We start from the raw sequence: 17,751 nt of genomic DNA on the forward strand, positions 1-17,751 counted from the left end.
TGCTGACCATGAACATCCCTTTATGGCCACAATTTGCCATGCCCTAATGGCAACTCTCAGCAGGATAATGCGCCGTGACACACAGCAAAAACCCTCTCAGAGTGGTTTTATGAGCCTGGCGATGAGTTCATCGTGCTTCAACGGCCTCCATGGTCCCCAGGTTTGAAAACAATACAACACTTTTGGGATGCGGTAGAACAGGAGACTCGCAGCGTGACTGCGCAGCCGACAAATCTGTCGACAATTTGCAATGAGAATCTGGAGGGGATCTCTTCTACATCCTGTGGAATCTAAGCCACATTGAATGGAGGCAGTTGGAAAGCAAAGTGAGCCCCTGTCCCCTTCCCCCTAGAAGAGCAGTGTTCCTAATGAAGTGCTTGTTGAGTGTTTATCTTATGTATCAGTAATATTTACGTATTCCTGCTGACATACCAACCAACCACACGACTGACTGACCAATTACCATCATCATTACCTCCAATGTAATTCAGTCAATAAGTATCGAGTTTCTTCATCACATTGAACAATGAACTGCTCTTAAACAATTCCATCACTTCCTCTTCTAAGAGGAAATATTCAAACAATAATGCAGAATGGAAGAGCGACAATCTCTTGTGGTTTCTCTTGTTCCTCCAGCGATTGTTTGTGATTGTCTGTATCGTAGTTTGCACCTTTTCACATTCTCACAAAGCCATTTGTGTCCATTCAGCAGAAAACAGCAGTTTTATGTCCGTGTGACTAATTTGCAAGTACTTGACATCAGTCTGCGTTCCAGCTGGTTTGAACTGTCAACAGAGAGGGTTGGTCGGCTCCATAATGTGTCAGCCGGATATCACAAAGGAGGCTGCATGTTCGACTTTGCTAGAATCATTTCATGCCTCTACCCAATTCTATCAGATACAGTGAAATTCAGCATTTTCCACAGCCTTCGAGCTTCAAGAAAACATAATTGATACCATGCTTTGGCCTGGTTTAACCAGAGAAGAAAACCAAAGCTCTTATATCATACATGTGTTGGCTGGAGCATAACCAAACCTGGCCTGGCTCGGTTTGACTCATTTACGCACAAACCCCACACAGCAGACAGTCTGGTCTGACTCAGTTCTCTGCTTTAAGAGAAATGAACCAGCTGCAAGAAAACTGCCTCTGTGTTCGCGGAAGTCTGTTCTGAACACGTCCCTTTGTCCGGATTTAATGAAGATAAATTGAGACAAGAAACTTATCAATCACTTATTACTGTAAGTAGCCTAACATTAGCCTTGGAAATAAAATGAATGCGGCCATGGAATATGTGTATAATCTGTGGAAGGTAGAAGTGCTTTCAGTGAAAAATTCCCTAATTTAGCTCCACTTTGAGATTAAACTCTAGTTAAGGTGAAAACCTTTAAAAACAACGTGTTCATCTATGTATGTTGGTCTTGGCCGGAGACGGTAGAGAAATCAGTCTGGAGAAAGTTCCCACAGACCGATCCCTGCCAAGTTGTGGCTGACGCTTACATGCAGGTCTAAGTGAGCCGAAATACTGCTGATGGGACATTTTGTCTCAGTTGAGACGAAGTTTTTTATGCATGTAAAAGTTCTGCAAAGTTGAAAAGCCCAAGGTCAGAAGCAAAGGGAGTTCCTCATGTCCACAATAAACACAGAAGCTCCTTAAATGACAACAATGCCATATATTTACATAATGCACAGCAAAACTGACCTGCTAACAAATCCAGTTGAATGGCGGGCGAGGGGCCTACATTTCCTATATGCGCTGGAAACAGTAGACCAATCACAATGGAGTTTACCAGCTGACCAATAGCAGCAGACTGGGTCATTAAAGAGACAGCAGCTAAACCTAAGTGTTTCAGACAGAGGCTGAAAAGAGGAGCTGCAGCGATGGACAGTGAGGAAGGTGATGAGTTTTCTGAACATTCGAGCGTGTAAACCTCTTCAAGTAATAACCCACATTGCAATTATGAATCTGAGTCTGAGCAGAATATGTCTCCTTTAAAACAGAGTGTGTCTTTCCCACCTAAGACTGACCTGCTAGTGTGCTGTTGCCTTTTTGCAAAAGAGGTTTGAGAATACAACTGGAAGATTTGACCAAAGACAGTCTCAGTGCAGGATTCATTTCCACAAGCAAAGTAGTTTAATAAATTAAATCAGAGCTTTTTGAAATCGACTGATTCCGGCTGTTTTTGCATTTCCAAAACCGTGCTTAAAATTCTCTTTACATGTTTCTCTGGAAGTCGTCTAGTCCTCCTTATGACATTTAACTCGAGAGACACGTTACCAGGCAGCTCTTCCATGAGTGAACATCAAATGCTGACCCTGAATTCAAACAAGACTCCCACTGCCCGAAAAGGCAGAAGAATGTTCGCTTCCACTCCCATCCCACATCACTTCTCACTGCATTGGTGTAAACCGAGTAACAGGAGGGCATAAATGGAGCGCAGGTTTGTGTAAATACAAACCCACCGCACTCGACTGAGAAGTGGGTTGAAGTCATAACTCTTTGATAGTGTGAATGCAAAGTGCAGGCTTCTCTGGAAGGGGCTGCGGCAATGCAGCAAATATGCAGAGAACGCTGGGCCGCGGCAAGGAAATATCTTGTTTCTATTTGTGTCTCTGTAAAAAAAAGGAAAAGGTTCTCTGTTCTTATGTTGCAGGGACAAAAAGGAGATCACGGACTGTCCCCTGGTCAAACCCCAAAAGGAGAAAAAGTATGCATGTTATCGCCTCTCCTTTTATTAAGTGTAATCATGTAAAATATGTTGGTGTATTGATATGTGGCCTAATTTGTCATATCAGGGAGAGTATGGTGTTGTGGGTCCTCCTGGAATGCCTGGCCAAGATGGACGAAAGGTAGGCCTCACACGTTTGGAAACAAGTTTGTGTGTTTTTTGCAAATCCAAAAAGAAAGTAGCCGACTGGCTCTGTCCCAAATGGGTCAAAGTTTACATTCTGTGTTTTTGTGTCCGTTCTACTTTTGTCCTCAACAAATGTTGTAACACATAAATCAGAGAGGAAATGACGGAGTGGAGTTGTGCATATGGAGGATCGGTAAATCAATCGTACACCCCCGGCCCTCTGAGCTGCCTTTGTGGACGGCAGTCTGTGAAATTGCGATGTTTAGAGGCTCCAGCCAAACATGGATGTTTGAGCTCTTGTTTGGAGAGCGGCCGAACATAGCGCAGGCATCAAGGCGCACACCTGCGTTCTGACTCCCACGTGGGATCTGAAACACTAACGGACGGAATAGCTGGGATGTTACATCACCAGTATCACAGGGCCTCCATAGTGAGAGTGAGGAAAGCAGAGGTTTACTGGGTGAAGCTCATGGTGTAAATTCTCCCTCCGACTGAATGTTATGTCATTCCCTCTCCGGAGAGAGCAGCGCTCTCAAAAAAAGTAGGACAGTGTACGAATGTGGGTTAGTCCTTTTATCGCGGGTCCAGCTCGGGATTGGTCGTCTACAGTATTTGACTCCTTCGCATGCCGCTGTGCCGGGATCCCGACAGAGGGAGTGATGGTTAGCAGCGTTTTCTCCGTGGCCTTGTGCATTTTATCCTTGGCCTTTCCCAAACTCTGCTCTCCTGCTCTCACTAATTACACATCTCCAGTGGACCACAACCACAACTCTGTATAGTAAGAAAAGAGCATAGTGATCTGGAGCGGTCTGGGTTTGTTTGATTTCTTTATTACTGATTTATGGAGATAGTGTGAAAAAAGCCTATAACTGCAAAACACTCCGTTCAATCTTGTTTTTCTATGCGCATTTTCTTGATGCATATTTTCTTTAACTGTTCCTTTTGACCTAATGAACAACTTAAATGTAGAATTAAGTTTTTAACTGGTTTTGAGATGGTCTCATTTTAGTATTGCTGGTTCCTTAAGACCTACAACGGCAAAGGAGACAATCAGGGAGAATAGTAAATATCTGAGGTCTGGAGCACCAGTGAGTTCAGATGATTTACGGCAGGGTTAGGTAATGAACGGTAGGCTGCTATAGCAAAATGATGATGTTGTCAAATTATAACAACAATAAGATGACATGACTTCATCGCTTTGCATCACACAAACAGCTGATTGTCCTGTTCTCAAACTGAATGCACATGCTGGTCAGAGGTTAGTTTCTTCTCCACTTCAACTCTTACACAAACTCTGTGATCTCATTTTAATATCTTACCTTATTCTTCAGAACAAACTACACCTGCTGCCATTTTGCAGGTGATGCATTCAAGGGACCTCTGTAAGCTATGTAAACTACCACCCGCTTCAGGTGATGCATTCAATGAACCTCTGTAACTCTGTAAACTACAGACAATAACCTGGGTTACACCAACAATTTATCAGTCTGTCCCTCGATACTTTTTGAACTTCCTTACCTTGTCTCTGGCACTGAGCCCAGACTCATTGATTCTTTACTGAAGGTGTGAATTATTATACACCAGCAGGATGGCTGCAGTATTGACTCAAAATGAACCACAACACCCATGTGCATTGTGTAACTCATGTGCAAATGTTGCTATCAAATGTCATCCTGCACGTGTGTGCTAATGCTACGCTTTATAGAAAGTGTCGTCACTTTTCTGAGGGATTTCTAGGAAAGTAAAACTTCACACTCTAACAGGATAATGTAAACAATCCTTCTCCTACCGAGGGATTTCAGAGTCTGACCTGACGACCCAGTGTCAGTGGTGAATAATGGCAGGTTGGGCCCATTACTCATTGAGAGTATCATGGGGTTCGGAATAATGTGGATCGTTTTTGGGCAACAATGGGGCCGTGTGACACGGCCCCATTTGTCTCTGCAGGCTGGACTTGTTTGTAGGACACCGACAGAAAATGTACCTCAAACCACAGTTCGGTTAGAGTTTCACTCTGCTGTGAGGATCGAGCCATGGGCTGCGATATGCGTGCAGTTATGGTCTAGTACAATGCTTGTTAGCTTTCTAGTATGGGTTTATTCCAACAACTTGCAGGCCTCATCAAATCTTCCATGTCAACCCATCACTGGAGAGGGCGACAACAGTTTCAATGCCAAAAACTGAACAAACTCAGCGTTTCACCCACATTTATTTTGTTAGCATGGCTGAAACATTGGAAACAGCAGTGAAACCACCAAAGACTGCACTGAAACCCAAGTACATGATATTAATTGAGGATTATCATGGAGAGGAAACCACCCTATTTATTCAGAGGCAGGAAATCTCGAAGATTTAAATGAGGACAGTGTTTCTCAGAGAATCAGATCGTATCTGCGGTGTAGAGAGAACTGGTGTTACGCCAAGTTCTGTTTGCCTGCAAGTGTTGGCAGACTGACCCAAGATCTGGTTAATGGAACTGGGTCGTTTTCCTGACTCAGTGGAATCGGGTGGCAATTCAACAGATTGTTTTCAAACTCATATTATTTTCTTTCATAGTCTACGGCGCTAATATTAAACATCAGCCTTGTAAAGTCTTGACAGGGAGACCATTGGTTTTATGGTGTTTACATCGTCTCTTCCTCCTCTAGCGTCTCCACTGTCAGTGACGCAGATACAATCAACCTTAACACTGAGAGCACAAACTGACGTCACACCACAGGAGTTGTCCTCGAGAGTTGAGGCAGACAAAAAACACTCAGTGACTCGCTTGCTGATACCTGCAGGTTATGAGCCGAACCCATTCACAACTCTTAATGGCTGAGTGCATCTGGAACCCGGTGAAATGACGTTAGAACTCATTAGACTTGTGATCAGGGGATGGATCCAGGATATTGTTTTCATTGTTTTTAACATTATGAAATAAGGAGTTTGGCAACATTTTTGCAGATTTCATCAGAGAAGTATGTGTAGATCTTGATCTAAAAACATATTGGATCTACAATTTTGTGAAGGAATTTTGTGCTTAATGAAGATCTGGATTTAAAAGTGGTTTCATTGGGGTTTAGCCATTTTTCAGCCACTGTATGGTAACAGATCAGGCACCAACTTCAACAACTACAAACCTCTAACTTCCACCACTGAGTAGCTGAGATACGTAATGTGGCCTTAGCTCTTCGGCTGTTCTTTAATTTGGGTGCTTGACTGAGTAGAATCCTAGTTTCACGGTGCGTCAGCTGTTAAGTGACTGATTCGTATCTTGTCAATTTGCTGAATCTGTTCTCACGGTCTCTGGCAGGTTGAAGTCCTCATCTGATCCAATAAGTCATGAACTTAGTGTCGTGACTCAAGATGGTGACAGCTGTTCGTAATGTGAAGTCAACTTTATTTTGAAGTGCTTCAGGCATGTGGATGGAGGGGTTAGCTACATGGATATAAGAAATAAGACTTGACGAGCAGATTAATATAATTCATTCCATTGTTGGACAGACTTGAATGGATCAGGCTACCGCCGGTTAACTTGACGAGCAGATTAATTATATTGTTTCCTTCAATAATTCAACAAACCTCCGAAGCTTTTTTTAGTTTTTATGAGAAGTGCAAATATTGTTTCCGTTCATTATAAAACTGTGGCAGGACAAATTAGATTGTGGCAGGAGGCTACAGTCGAGGTAATTAGTGGGAAACACTGGAGGAAGTTAATTAATAAGGAGTTGAAATAGACTTTAATTTCCTCGTGGATTACCGACCGTTTTTCTTTTTGGATGAAACGAGAATGGGAAAGGGAGCCACAGCCCGAATTACCTGACATTGTGTTGCAACGGCCTCAGCTCCACAAAACAAAGTCGTAAAAAGTTGTGGACAGAAAAAAATATATTTCCTCAGACTGGGCCAACTTTTAAATTACACTGGACACACTACGCCTTTTGTGTCCTGCTGTCAGAAATACACCGTGGTGAAGACGGAGGGAGAAAACCTGCATCGCAGCAAAGGTCAGTAAGGTTCAGATTCGGATATCAGAAAAATCTGAATTAGGAAAAATGAGAAGTCCTTTGTGAGCAACTTGTATTTCTCAGCGACACACATACATCATTCAGGGAAACAATGGTGCAATGATGTCTTGGCGGGATCTCCAACGAGCTGTTATGTAATTGGTCTGCGCCGACTTTGAAAAACCATCTGGAGTGTTCAAGGCTCCTCCATTCAGCGAAGTACAGTGGGGAGGACTCCAGCGGGAAGAAAGGAAGACCTCTTCTCGCCATGTGAGTCACTGAGCGTGGAGTCATGGGAAAAAGCTGATATTCCTCCTGCTGATTTATGGTGATTGTGGATGTTTGCTGGGTGTGGACACACGTCCTGGTCGAGGCTGCTGTGATCCGATCAGACCCTCGTTTCCTGTTTGTCCTGTGACGATCAGCTCAGGTAGGATTCTGTGTGTTAACCTTGATGACACCGAACTGCTGACAGCCATGCAAATGAATAAAATGCTGTTTGCATCCAGCTCATAAAAGCGAGGCAGTCAGCTTGGCTCGGCTGAAACCCACCAGACACCTCATTGCTTGCAGCTGTGTTCAGCTGTGCCTAACTCTCTTGTCTTTTTTCTTTTCTTTTTTTTTATCATACTCTGGGCCTGTGAGCCAAAAAGTCCTTACAGCGCACTTTTGTATTCAAATTACACCGAAATTCCATCATCTGGAGCAGTTGAAGCCGGAGGTTTGTTCTCTTGTCTGCTTTGGTCCCAGCAGCCGGTTCGAGCTGCGACCTGCGCCCCGGCTTTATGGACCCTCTTCCTCGGAGCTCGCATCTGGTCGGCTGCCAGAGAAAACCTCGCTCACTGTGGGAAATGTGTAAAGATGTAATGGGGAGGTTGCCGGGGAGTCAGTCAGCAGTGCTGCTCTGTAAACTAAGAAGAGAGCCATGCATGTGTGTGTGTGTGTGTGTGTGTGTGTGTGTGAAAAGCAGAAACACTGGAGAGTATTACCAGCACTGGACCTTTGGGCCTTTTCACGCAGCCAACTCTGATCATGGCACCGAGGAATCACGCTCAGCTTTTTGTGAGCTGTGTGGCCCTCAAGCTTTCTCCTTCCTGCCCCTCAGCTGTTCTCAACTTTATTTGCTGAGTCTGATTTGTCTGAGAAATATGTGTCAGACTTCATAACTTTGTGTTTTGCAATAAAAAGTAAAAACTCACGGAAAGAACAACATAGTTTTTGGTCTGTTACTCATTCTGTCGGATGGGGGGGGGGGGGGGGGGGGGCACCACGGCTGCCGCACTTTGCCTTTTGGCCACAGGGACGATCTGGTGTGAGTTACACCAATTAAAATACTTTGCTCCTCACAGAGCGGGAGAACAAATGTGATCCTGTGCCATCTCTTCATCACACAGCGGATTGACAGAGCTGTGAAGGCTGTTTGAGCTCGTCCTCACACTTCAGGGACAGTGTCTTCTTCTCCCTCTTTCCTTCACTGTCCTCAGCTGTCTTAGCCTCGCTCCAAGGTCCAGAACATTCTTATGTCCTGTCGTGGCTCCTGCAGGAGACTCCTCTACTCCCCGGGAACAGCCAATCAGACAGGTCTAAGTAGAAGCACATGGCTGCCTCACCGCAGATAAACAGACAAATAATCAGCAGTTCGACAGAATTACAGTATTACGGCATTTGATAGAATTGTTGAGGGCCAGTGGAACCGCATCTGGTTTCACTCTCTGTCCAAAAGCCGCAGGAGGTGTGGGAGCAACATTTGAATGTTGAATCTAAAGAAACAGTCGCCTCTCAGAGTGTGTTTTCTCTCTGTAAGGACTTTTTATTGGACTGAGAACCAAACGTCAAAATCAACTGATGCTTCCTGTTGAGGATTTACAGAGCAGCTCTCTCCCATCATGACATCATCAGCTCGGTTGATGGGTCGGCAGCTGTGGGTCCATTGAAACGCTCCAGTGGGATGTTGTTAATGTACTCTCTGGATTTACGATGATAACACTGGAACGCTATCTGCTTCTTTAACAACATGGTATGTTAGCCTGACAGCGTGATCTCACTTTACCGCGTCACACGTGTCAGTCCCACTCAGCTCAACCCCCCCCCCCGAAGTTATGCAGCCACAAGTGTCCAAAGTTTCCAAAGACAACAGCCATGTCAAGCTCCATTACTCATTAATAATTCACCGGATCCTACACGTCCACTATGGAATATTCTCCTATAAAGTACATGGTGTCCTAGGTTTGAATATTTTATTGGTTGTAGGCACCAGGAAGCTAAAGTAAAGTGTTGAGCGACGCAGACACAGACTTTTCTGAATATGGTACAAGATATTCTAACATCAGCAGCCTAAGAATTCTCCTGTCTGCGTATAAATTATAGAATATATTGTAATTAAGCCAAAAATATCTTTATATCGGGATCAGGATGGTGTCACGAGATCGGGTCCTGTTGATGCTTGACCAATCACGGGTCGGTCTCTGCAGTTAATCATAGCAGTACATCTCATATTTATAGCGTTAAATAACTCAAAAATAGGATAGAACCATTTTTAAGAAATTTTCCCAACGTCCAACAGGGGGCGATGGAGAAGCTTCGGTTTACTTTTGGGGACCAGTATGGTTTATTCTTTCATATAAAAGTTTATATTAGAATGTGTGGTATCACACTGCATTATGAATGACGTTTCAGAGATTGTATCCTTTTAGTAACCTGTAAATTAATCCCCAAAAATATTGATCCTGGTTTATTTGTCGCATGTAAAATAAAGTTAGCGTAGCAAACTGAATAAGAGGCGGATGTTAGCTCGAAATCAGCTTAGTCTTCATATTCTTCGTTCTATTTGCTCGTCTTTATAACCATCGGACCTGTATGAACTGAGCTAAGTAGCTTTTTAAGTCGAGTCCTGCTTGGTGTACAGACGGAGATCTGAAGCCTCCTGCCCACTCGGGACTGCAGGCTTGAAAAAGCTCTGTATGGGTCCTGGGTGGTGACGTGTTGCCAACTCAGCTGGTGGCTGTGATGACTTCACATGAGAAAAGATGGATTCATCTCGCAGGCGCGCTCATTTGAACCCACAGGCCATGAAGCTGGTGATTAGTTTCCCTCTTTAGTTTCACTTATCGTCTAATTGGTTTATTGGTTTAATTAATGCAAGATTATTATGGATAATTCTGAATAGTTTTGTCCCTGAAGTGGTGGAGGCGAAAACTCAAACTCGTAGCGTTGCAGCTTTGATGCAACAATAACTAAAAACTGCAATGGGAATCGTAATGAAGCATTTTAAATCAAATTAAAAAGTAAACCTGCCAGTTCTTAGCTTCACAGCTATTACGTTTCTGTGGATTTAAACTAAACCATCCTGGTAATTTGAAGTTATTGTATTGATTTGTTTATGGAAACAAAATCAGGTCCACGCCCGCATGATTTCATTCCCAGTGCTGTTAACTGAGATGCTCTCGAGTACCAAGTGATAAACAACAGAAATCTGATAAACTTTGACCAACACTGACGTAATCTCTTTCTCCAAAGTACCCTTGTTAACACTGTCGCCTTATTAGTTGAGCTACAGTCTAACCTAATGTTTCTCTATCAACAGGGACACAAAGGTCCTCATGGTCCTGCTGGTCTCCCGGGTGAACCCGTGAGTAGGCGACTTTTTATTCATCACTTCACTTTGCTGTCGATCTGACTTTTTCTTGCTTCATACTCTTACTCTTCTCACAGTCTATCAAACTCTGTAACTCCTCTTTGGGCCACTCAGGAATTAAAGCAAACTGTAAACAAATTTGAATGATGTGTCTCAACTTGGATCCTGGATATGGGGGCAGCCATCTTGTGCCGGGGACGTCATTTGTAGCCATGAAGTCGCGTTTGAACAATCACAAATCTCAGCTGTCAATCATGACTTTAACCCCGTTATTATATCATGTGACGATTTAAAACCAAACTTAGAGGAAAATGAACCCTTCGTCAAACATCAGTGTGATACCTAAAATGACAGAAACCATCTTTGCGAAAAACATCTGCTAACATGGAGGAGGGGGGGGGGGGGGGGGATTAGCACCTACACTGCCACCAGCCACCAGGGGGCCAACTAGAAGTTTGGGCTTAACTTTTATATATTATCATGTCGTCCATCCTCAATGATATTAAACAACACAGTAATTGCACCTTTCCAAAGAGAAGCGCCCCCTAAAGGCAATAAGTGTAACAGGAAGATTGCTAAATGGCCATTTCAAGTGTTTCAAGGTGAGTGTGAATATTAAAACAAGGATTAAAAACAGTCATGAGGATTTCCTTAAAAGCAAACAGATCAGGAAAACAACTATAAAATAATTACTTTGGTCTTTCCCCAATTTCTTTTAAGACCCAACACGCTGTCTGCACATGTTGTTTGTGTCTGTGATGTCTGCAGTGTGTGTCTGTGTGTGTATGTGTGTGTGTGTCAGCTGCAGGTCAACGTATGTTTATTCATTGAACAGAGGAGGTAAGAGTCTGCAGCGACGGTTCCCATAAGACTCCGGCACCTCTTTCCATTTATAGTTACACAAGAGAAGCAGAGGAGGAAATGGGAGAGAATATATTAACACAGAGACATTGGGACGTTAAACATAAAGATGGCTGATGAGCGAGTAAAAGACTCGTTAGTCGTCTTTGGCGGGAAAATAGAGAGAGAGATATTTTTTGGCAGCAGTTCAATTGGGCTACAAAGTTTGGACACTCCGGCTCATTCCTTCTCCTCCTCTCCCTCCTCCCTGATTCAAATCTTCTTTATCTCTATCTCTGAAAAGAATGTGCTTAGTCACAATGAGGAAAAGCAGAAAACTTTTCCCGTCTCCTCTAAAAGAGATGATCAAGCTTTTTGTCTTTTGGAGGACTTGCGACAGCGGCACATGGTTTGAGGTGCAGACCTGGTGACCACACTCCTCCTCGTTCCTAAGCAAGTCAGAGTATTTACATTAAACCGAACTGTTTACACAGGCTAGTGGTTTTCTCTCCTGCCCTTTACTGCCGCTTGCTATGTTTATTAACGTGTTACTGCCACCAACTGTTGATCGGGGGAATAGGGGAATCGACTGCAATATGTTGAGAGGTTTTTCTAATGTTCTGCATAATAAGTGTAAATAAGCTGGACACACGATTAGAAATATGAAGCAGATCAGGCAAATTTCCCTTTTGATATATTGGCCTGTATTGAGATCAAATGTACACGTGCTGCAAACTACACATTAAACACAAAATATCTATTCTCTGATATATTTGAAATTAATATTTGTTGGCGTATACTAACTGAGTAAAGATCACCTCTTAAAAATATTAATCTGCATTTTCCAGATCTGCACCAGATTTCATCTGTTCAGAGAAATTAGCACTCTACACGCCTGCATTTTTAAAATAAAGATTATTACATTATTATTATATATATATAGCATAGATTATTATTTTCAAAAATGTAAAAAGAAAATGCCATACCTCACCAAAATAAAATATAAAAACAAACATCAACAGAAGCAGAACTTAAGGACCTATCGGACTGCATCAGATTACACAGGTGTACCTAATAAAAGTAACGTTAACTGTCTATAGTCATTATGTGCTTCTATTACTACTCCGACTAATGCAGCTGCCACTTTCACTGCTAATTCTCTGTGGCCGTTCACTAGGATTCTAAAACCTGAAAAAGCAGAAACCGTTGCCAGTGGTTGGCTTTAAATATATTCTGTAATTTCTTGCGTGTCTTGAACTAACTAATCCAGTTTGGCTCTCTCCATACGTGTAGAATTAAACCTTCCTCCCGGTTGGATGCTGCATTTGGCTGCGTCCTCTCACCACGAGGAAGAAATGACTCACGAGCTGCTCGGTGCTTTTGATGAGGATAAACATATTGAGGACTGTGCTCACAGCAGTCGTCCTAACAGCCTGCGGCTCGACCACATTGTAACAGCACCTACTGCAGGATTAATTGAACAGCTCAGGTGGCACAGCCGCAGTGGCGTCTCTCTCTCCTCAAGCTGCACTGACTCGACTAAACAAAAGCTCTTTGTAGGAAGGACGAGAGATTTAGATTCTTCCATATCTGCGTGTTGTTTATGACTTTACGGATTCGAACCGTATCCCTTTGTTTACTATCATTCCAACCAGCCAGGCTCCATGTGTGGATAAAAGAAGGATATTTCCTGAAGGATACCACTTCCTTCCCTCCGTCCCTCAGTCCTTCCTTCCTTCCTTCTCCGTGTCTCAGTCTCTCACCCCCCCCCCCCCCCCCCCCCCCCCCCCCCCCTGCGGTGCTGATTTCGGTTCCATCTTTCTCTCCACAGGGTGAACGAGGAGATGATGGAAGCCCGGGGGCCAAAGGCTATCCTGGCAGGCAGGTGCAGTAAATCTAGTGTTGCGGTGCTGGTCGAATAGAGCCACATAAACATGCACACACTCACACACACACACACACACATACGCACACACACACACACACACACAAACACACACATGAGAGAGAGAGAGAGAGACATACAAACAAAGAAACACACACCAGGATATAACAAAAAACAGAGGTTGGTAATATCGTTAATTCAGAATTCAGGTTTTTTGAAAAAACACAGGTGATTGTGACCTTTCAATAAATCAAATTTCATCTGGTAATTTTTGTTTACTTTCAGATTGATGAATGAAATGGGAATTAAAGGGGAAACACTGAACCCTTTTGTGTCGTGTCTGTGGCCGGAAAATCACATTTAAAGATATTGGAAAGAGTCTCAGCCACGGGCGTCTCAGCCTCAAAGAAACCTAATTTGGTAAATCCAAATAAAAAGTTTGTCGCGGCCGAATGAAAGAAAAGAAAGAGCGACAACAGCTCTAAACTGTTGAAGCACCTGTGGTGGAATTTCGGCGATGGATGCCCGTGGTCCAGTGAGGAAATAAAATGTCAAAAGGTTTCCATAGTAAGCACTACCCCGGAGAAAGGAAAGGTAATAAAAGTGTGACTAATGCCACAGCTCCCCAGGGACAAATAAGCTTCCTGTGTCCTTCCAATCGCTGCACTTCGAGGAATAGCGCATAGAAGAAGTTAAAACTAGGCCGCGTTAGAGTTCCTCTGCATTTAAAAATCTGTTTCCTTTTAGCTTTAGGCAAATTTAAAGTTTCAAACCAGCTGGGCAGCAGCTCGCTCGCTCACTCACGCTCCCTGGATGTTTATGATAACACCGGGTTCAGGCACGGGGCCCGGCGGTCGCCTCTGTGCTTCAGCGCACTTACTCTGTCGGAGCTGTGATCCCTGCAGACACTTAATGATGTGTGCTGGATTAGGTTTTAGCACCCCCTACCATCTGTATGCTGTGAATCAACCGGGGCTGTAGGTGCATGTCAAAATGCTGCTCTCCTGCTGCGGGGGAAGTTCTCCCGAGCTGAGAGTTGATCTTCATAGTTGCAGGAGGATGTTTGTTTTTCTGGCAGCGTCTCTGAGAAATTGATGTGAATGCCGCTGAAGTATTAACGCTGCAAATGTCAGCCAAGATGCTAATTGGAATTTTTTTTTTTAAAGCCGAGGGTTTTCATCAGGTCGTGAGGATGTTCAGATCAAATCAAAACATTTTGTTCTCAGTGTTTCTCTCATAAAGAAGTGAAGCAGCATCGTGACTGAAGCCCTGTCGCTGTTTGTAACCACAGAAATATGTTTTGTTGTCTGTTGTGTTTAGGGTTTTCCGGGGCCTGTAGGAAAAATGGGGCCACAGGGAGTCAGGGTAAGTAGAGGCTGGAAAATGCAGCTTTAGCACAAATTAGTAATTCCCATTTTTATGGATGTGCGTTTGTTTTGTGGTACTAAAATGTGCTTTGAAAGTGTCCATTGTGTATTTCACATAAAGTTTTTAAAGCACTCGGAGAATGACACCCTCCGGAATCCTGAAGGCCACAGAGGAGAGAAGCATGTTTCCTCTCTGCTCAGCAATAAACGTTTTTACAATACACTGGGAAATGCATGTTGAGTGACTTACTTAACCAGTATGTGTTAGTTAGAACTGGGAAATACACGCTCAGTTAGTTATCTAACCAGTGTGGGTTAGTTAGAACTGGGAAATACACGCTCAGTTAGTTATCCAACCAGTGTGGGTTAGTTAGAACTGGGAAATACACCCTCAGTTAGTTATCTAACCAGTGTGGGTTAGTTAGAACTGGGAAATACACGCTCAGTTAGTTACCTAACCAGTGTGGGTTAGTTAGAACTTTGAAATGCATGCTCAGTTAGTTACCTAGTCCATTGTTGGTATATTCAAAAGGCTAATGTAATAAACACCCCTCATCCGCTCTTGTTGACTCCAGGATGATAATGACAGATGGTTTTGTTAATATATATTTAATGCACCGGAGAAGCAATTACCTCTGGCTGACTTCAAGTCATTTACAGGCTTAGGCAAATATCATAAAACTACATCGCTCTGCTGCCGACTGCAGACACGACACATTCAGAAGTTAGGATCTCGTGTGATGACGTTTTTTCAATTTCCCCCTCTGCATCTTGTCCACGTTTTTTCTCTCCCTCCTCTTCCGCTGAGCAGGAACGGGAGTGAGATCTTCAGAGATCCCTGATGTGTGGGTATGTGCCCTTGGACTACATCGTGGAAGCCAGCACCATGCAGTCCATGGGCATATACACTTGCCTCAAGGCTTGACTCGTCACGACCACTCGGCTGAAGCGAAACAGCCTGCGGTGCTGTAATTAGATCACAGTATCATCTTGTACAGATATTTACATGTGTGTTGGTGCTGTTGACATCTGCTGTCCGTCCCCATCATGTCTTCCCTGTCTCATTGTGCCCTCTTGTCCGTCTCCCTTCTCTCTCTCATCTGTCTTTGCCTTATGTGCTCCTCCATTCCATCTTTTATTCATCCCTTCAGGGTCACATCGGCAACCCTGGGCTTTTTGGTCTTCCCGGTCCTGATGGCGAGAGAGTGAGTATTAGCGGCTTTGGGAGCAAATGCCTGCAGGGTTGAATTATATGACTGTCCATGGGCCAAACTGATGAAATAGAAATAGACTGCATTTTACTTTTTCTTGTGTACTCCAGGCACACTTCCCCAAATCACTTTTATAAGTAATAAGTAGAGCAAGCTGCCTCGAACTGTATTGAATCAAACCTGTGAGAACAGACAACCTACATCTCCGAGTCTCCGCTGGCAGGATATAATGGTCCGAGGTAGATTTAATTTGACTTAAAGCCAGACAGAGTCAATATGAAACTTTCAGGTAGTGGATAAAAACAGTCTCCTGAGTATTTTGGAATTAGTTTTTCATTTCTTAGCCACCCCAGCCAACTGGCACCAGCGAATTTGTATGATCTATGTATCAGTCAGTCTGGTGAGTTGATCCAACACTTAAGTAAACAAAACGTCATAAACGATAGAATGCTTGAGAAGCATTTTACTCAAAGAACAGTCGAGATTAAATTTAGTTTGATTACTTTTATATGTGTTATTACAAACACATCTTTTTCCACATACTGTCCACTGCTGAAGCTCCTCTTTACAGCCTCTGTCTGAAACACCTGGTTTGAGCCCCTGTCTCTTTAAGGCCCCCCCCTTCTGATAGAGGACACTCTTTTCTCACTTTACTAGGCCAGACCAGCTGCTATGTATGCATTTTGCAAATGTTGTGTATTGTGTTATGTAGCATCTGGAAATAAGTGCAGGACGTCTGACCAGGTTTTTCAGGGGCTTCAGTGTTTTCTGTCGGGGGGGAAGAGTTCCCTTTACCATGGACTTTGGGCTTTAACTTTACATAAACAATTTAGAATGACACCTAGTAAAGAGCATTCCTCCACTAATAATCCTCTGAACTTCAATCAAGCTGCACTAAATTGCACACTCTTGTAAATACCAGTTCCCTTAATGAACCAGATTTTCCCCTCAAGATCCTTGAGTTATATCCGGGGAAATTAGTTAATATTTTGGGATCCAGCCCATGATAATGATCTGTACCAAAGTTGAATGTGCTCTTCCTTATTGGGGCAAGTCCCTAACAAACTGTAATGGAAATCGATTAATCGGTTTTGGTGAACTAATGGACAGGGGTGAAAAACCTACATAACATTAGGGTAATTAGGGTTAGGGTCAAAAAACTAAACCTTTGTCCGATGATAGTTGAGAGCTTGAACTTGAACTTGAACCTGAACAGCTGAGTCGGCTATTTCCATTCGTGCCCCGTTAGTGGTACGAAACTGAGAGGGTTGTTTACTCCATTGTTACGGGATCCGAACACGTGTTTCCTGTTATGTAAGAAGCATTGTAGCTTCACAGGAACGCTAGTGTAAAGCTATTCAGTCTTATCAAATTATAATTTCTGTTCTGACATCATGCAGCAGTGTTCTCTTCCTGTTTCTCAGCTCTCGTTTTCTCTTCTGTTTCCAGGGTATTCCCGGCGTTCAGGGGAAGAAGGGCAAGATGGGTAGGCCGGTAAAGTTTTCTCTCAACATACTTTTCTCAGACCATCATTTTTTAATGCAGCCTAATGAAAGTGAGGATGTTTTCTCTTGATCTATGGACTCCTTCTGTGGTGCAGAGCTACTTTAAAGTGTATTATTTGACCATTACTCTGACAGATACTCCAGTTCTCTCTGAATCCTCCCCTGGCCTCAGTCGTAAATCTGCAAAGAAAAGCTGTGGTAACTTCCACGCTGCGGCACAATGATGCCATAGGGATTATTATATGGATTTTTTAGGCATTTAGGGAGAAAACTAGACCCTAAACATTGAACTGAATGTTCTGGAAACACAAATATTCAAGTGTCAGCGGATTACATTCAAACTCTCAGTCTGTTCCTCTTTAAAAAGTTACTGGCCTCGTATTTAAATCCTGTTTGCTTCATTCTCTGTGGCTGAAGGTGATTAGGAAACATTGTCTGTTATACAGTGTTTATTACTCTGCTAGTTTT

The 17,751-nt window shown here is 43.3% G+C and overlaps 1 protein-coding gene across 2 annotated transcripts in view; it reads left to right on the plus strand.

The window, feature by feature from the left end:
- Positions 1 to 17,751, plus strand: part of col27a1b (collagen, type XXVII, alpha 1b) — a 61,802-nt gene that overhangs the window by 16,274 nt on the left and 27,777 nt on the right. For both annotated transcript variants that reach the window (XR_008338274.1, XM_053420180.1), the window contains exons 6-12: positions 2,652 to 2,705; positions 2,794 to 2,847; positions 10,425 to 10,469; positions 13,147 to 13,200; positions 14,521 to 14,565; positions 15,719 to 15,772; positions 17,228 to 17,272. Coding sequence is in view for 1 of the 2 variants with exons in the window: in XM_053420180.1 (XP_053276155.1) it covers positions 2,652 to 2,705; positions 2,794 to 2,847; positions 10,425 to 10,469; positions 13,147 to 13,200; positions 14,521 to 14,565; positions 15,719 to 15,772; positions 17,228 to 17,272 (351 nt within the window). In the remaining variant the exon portion in view is untranslated. The remainder of the gene's footprint in view (positions 1 to 2,651; positions 2,706 to 2,793; positions 2,848 to 10,424; positions 10,470 to 13,146; positions 13,201 to 14,520; positions 14,566 to 15,718; positions 15,773 to 17,227; positions 17,273 to 17,751) is intronic.

The sequence above is a fragment of the Pleuronectes platessa genome, chromosome 4 (genome assembly GCF_947347685.1).
Source record: "Pleuronectes platessa chromosome 4, fPlePla1.1, whole genome shotgun sequence".
Classification (NCBI taxonomy): Eukaryota; Metazoa; Chordata; class Actinopteri; order Pleuronectiformes; family Pleuronectidae; genus Pleuronectes; species Pleuronectes platessa.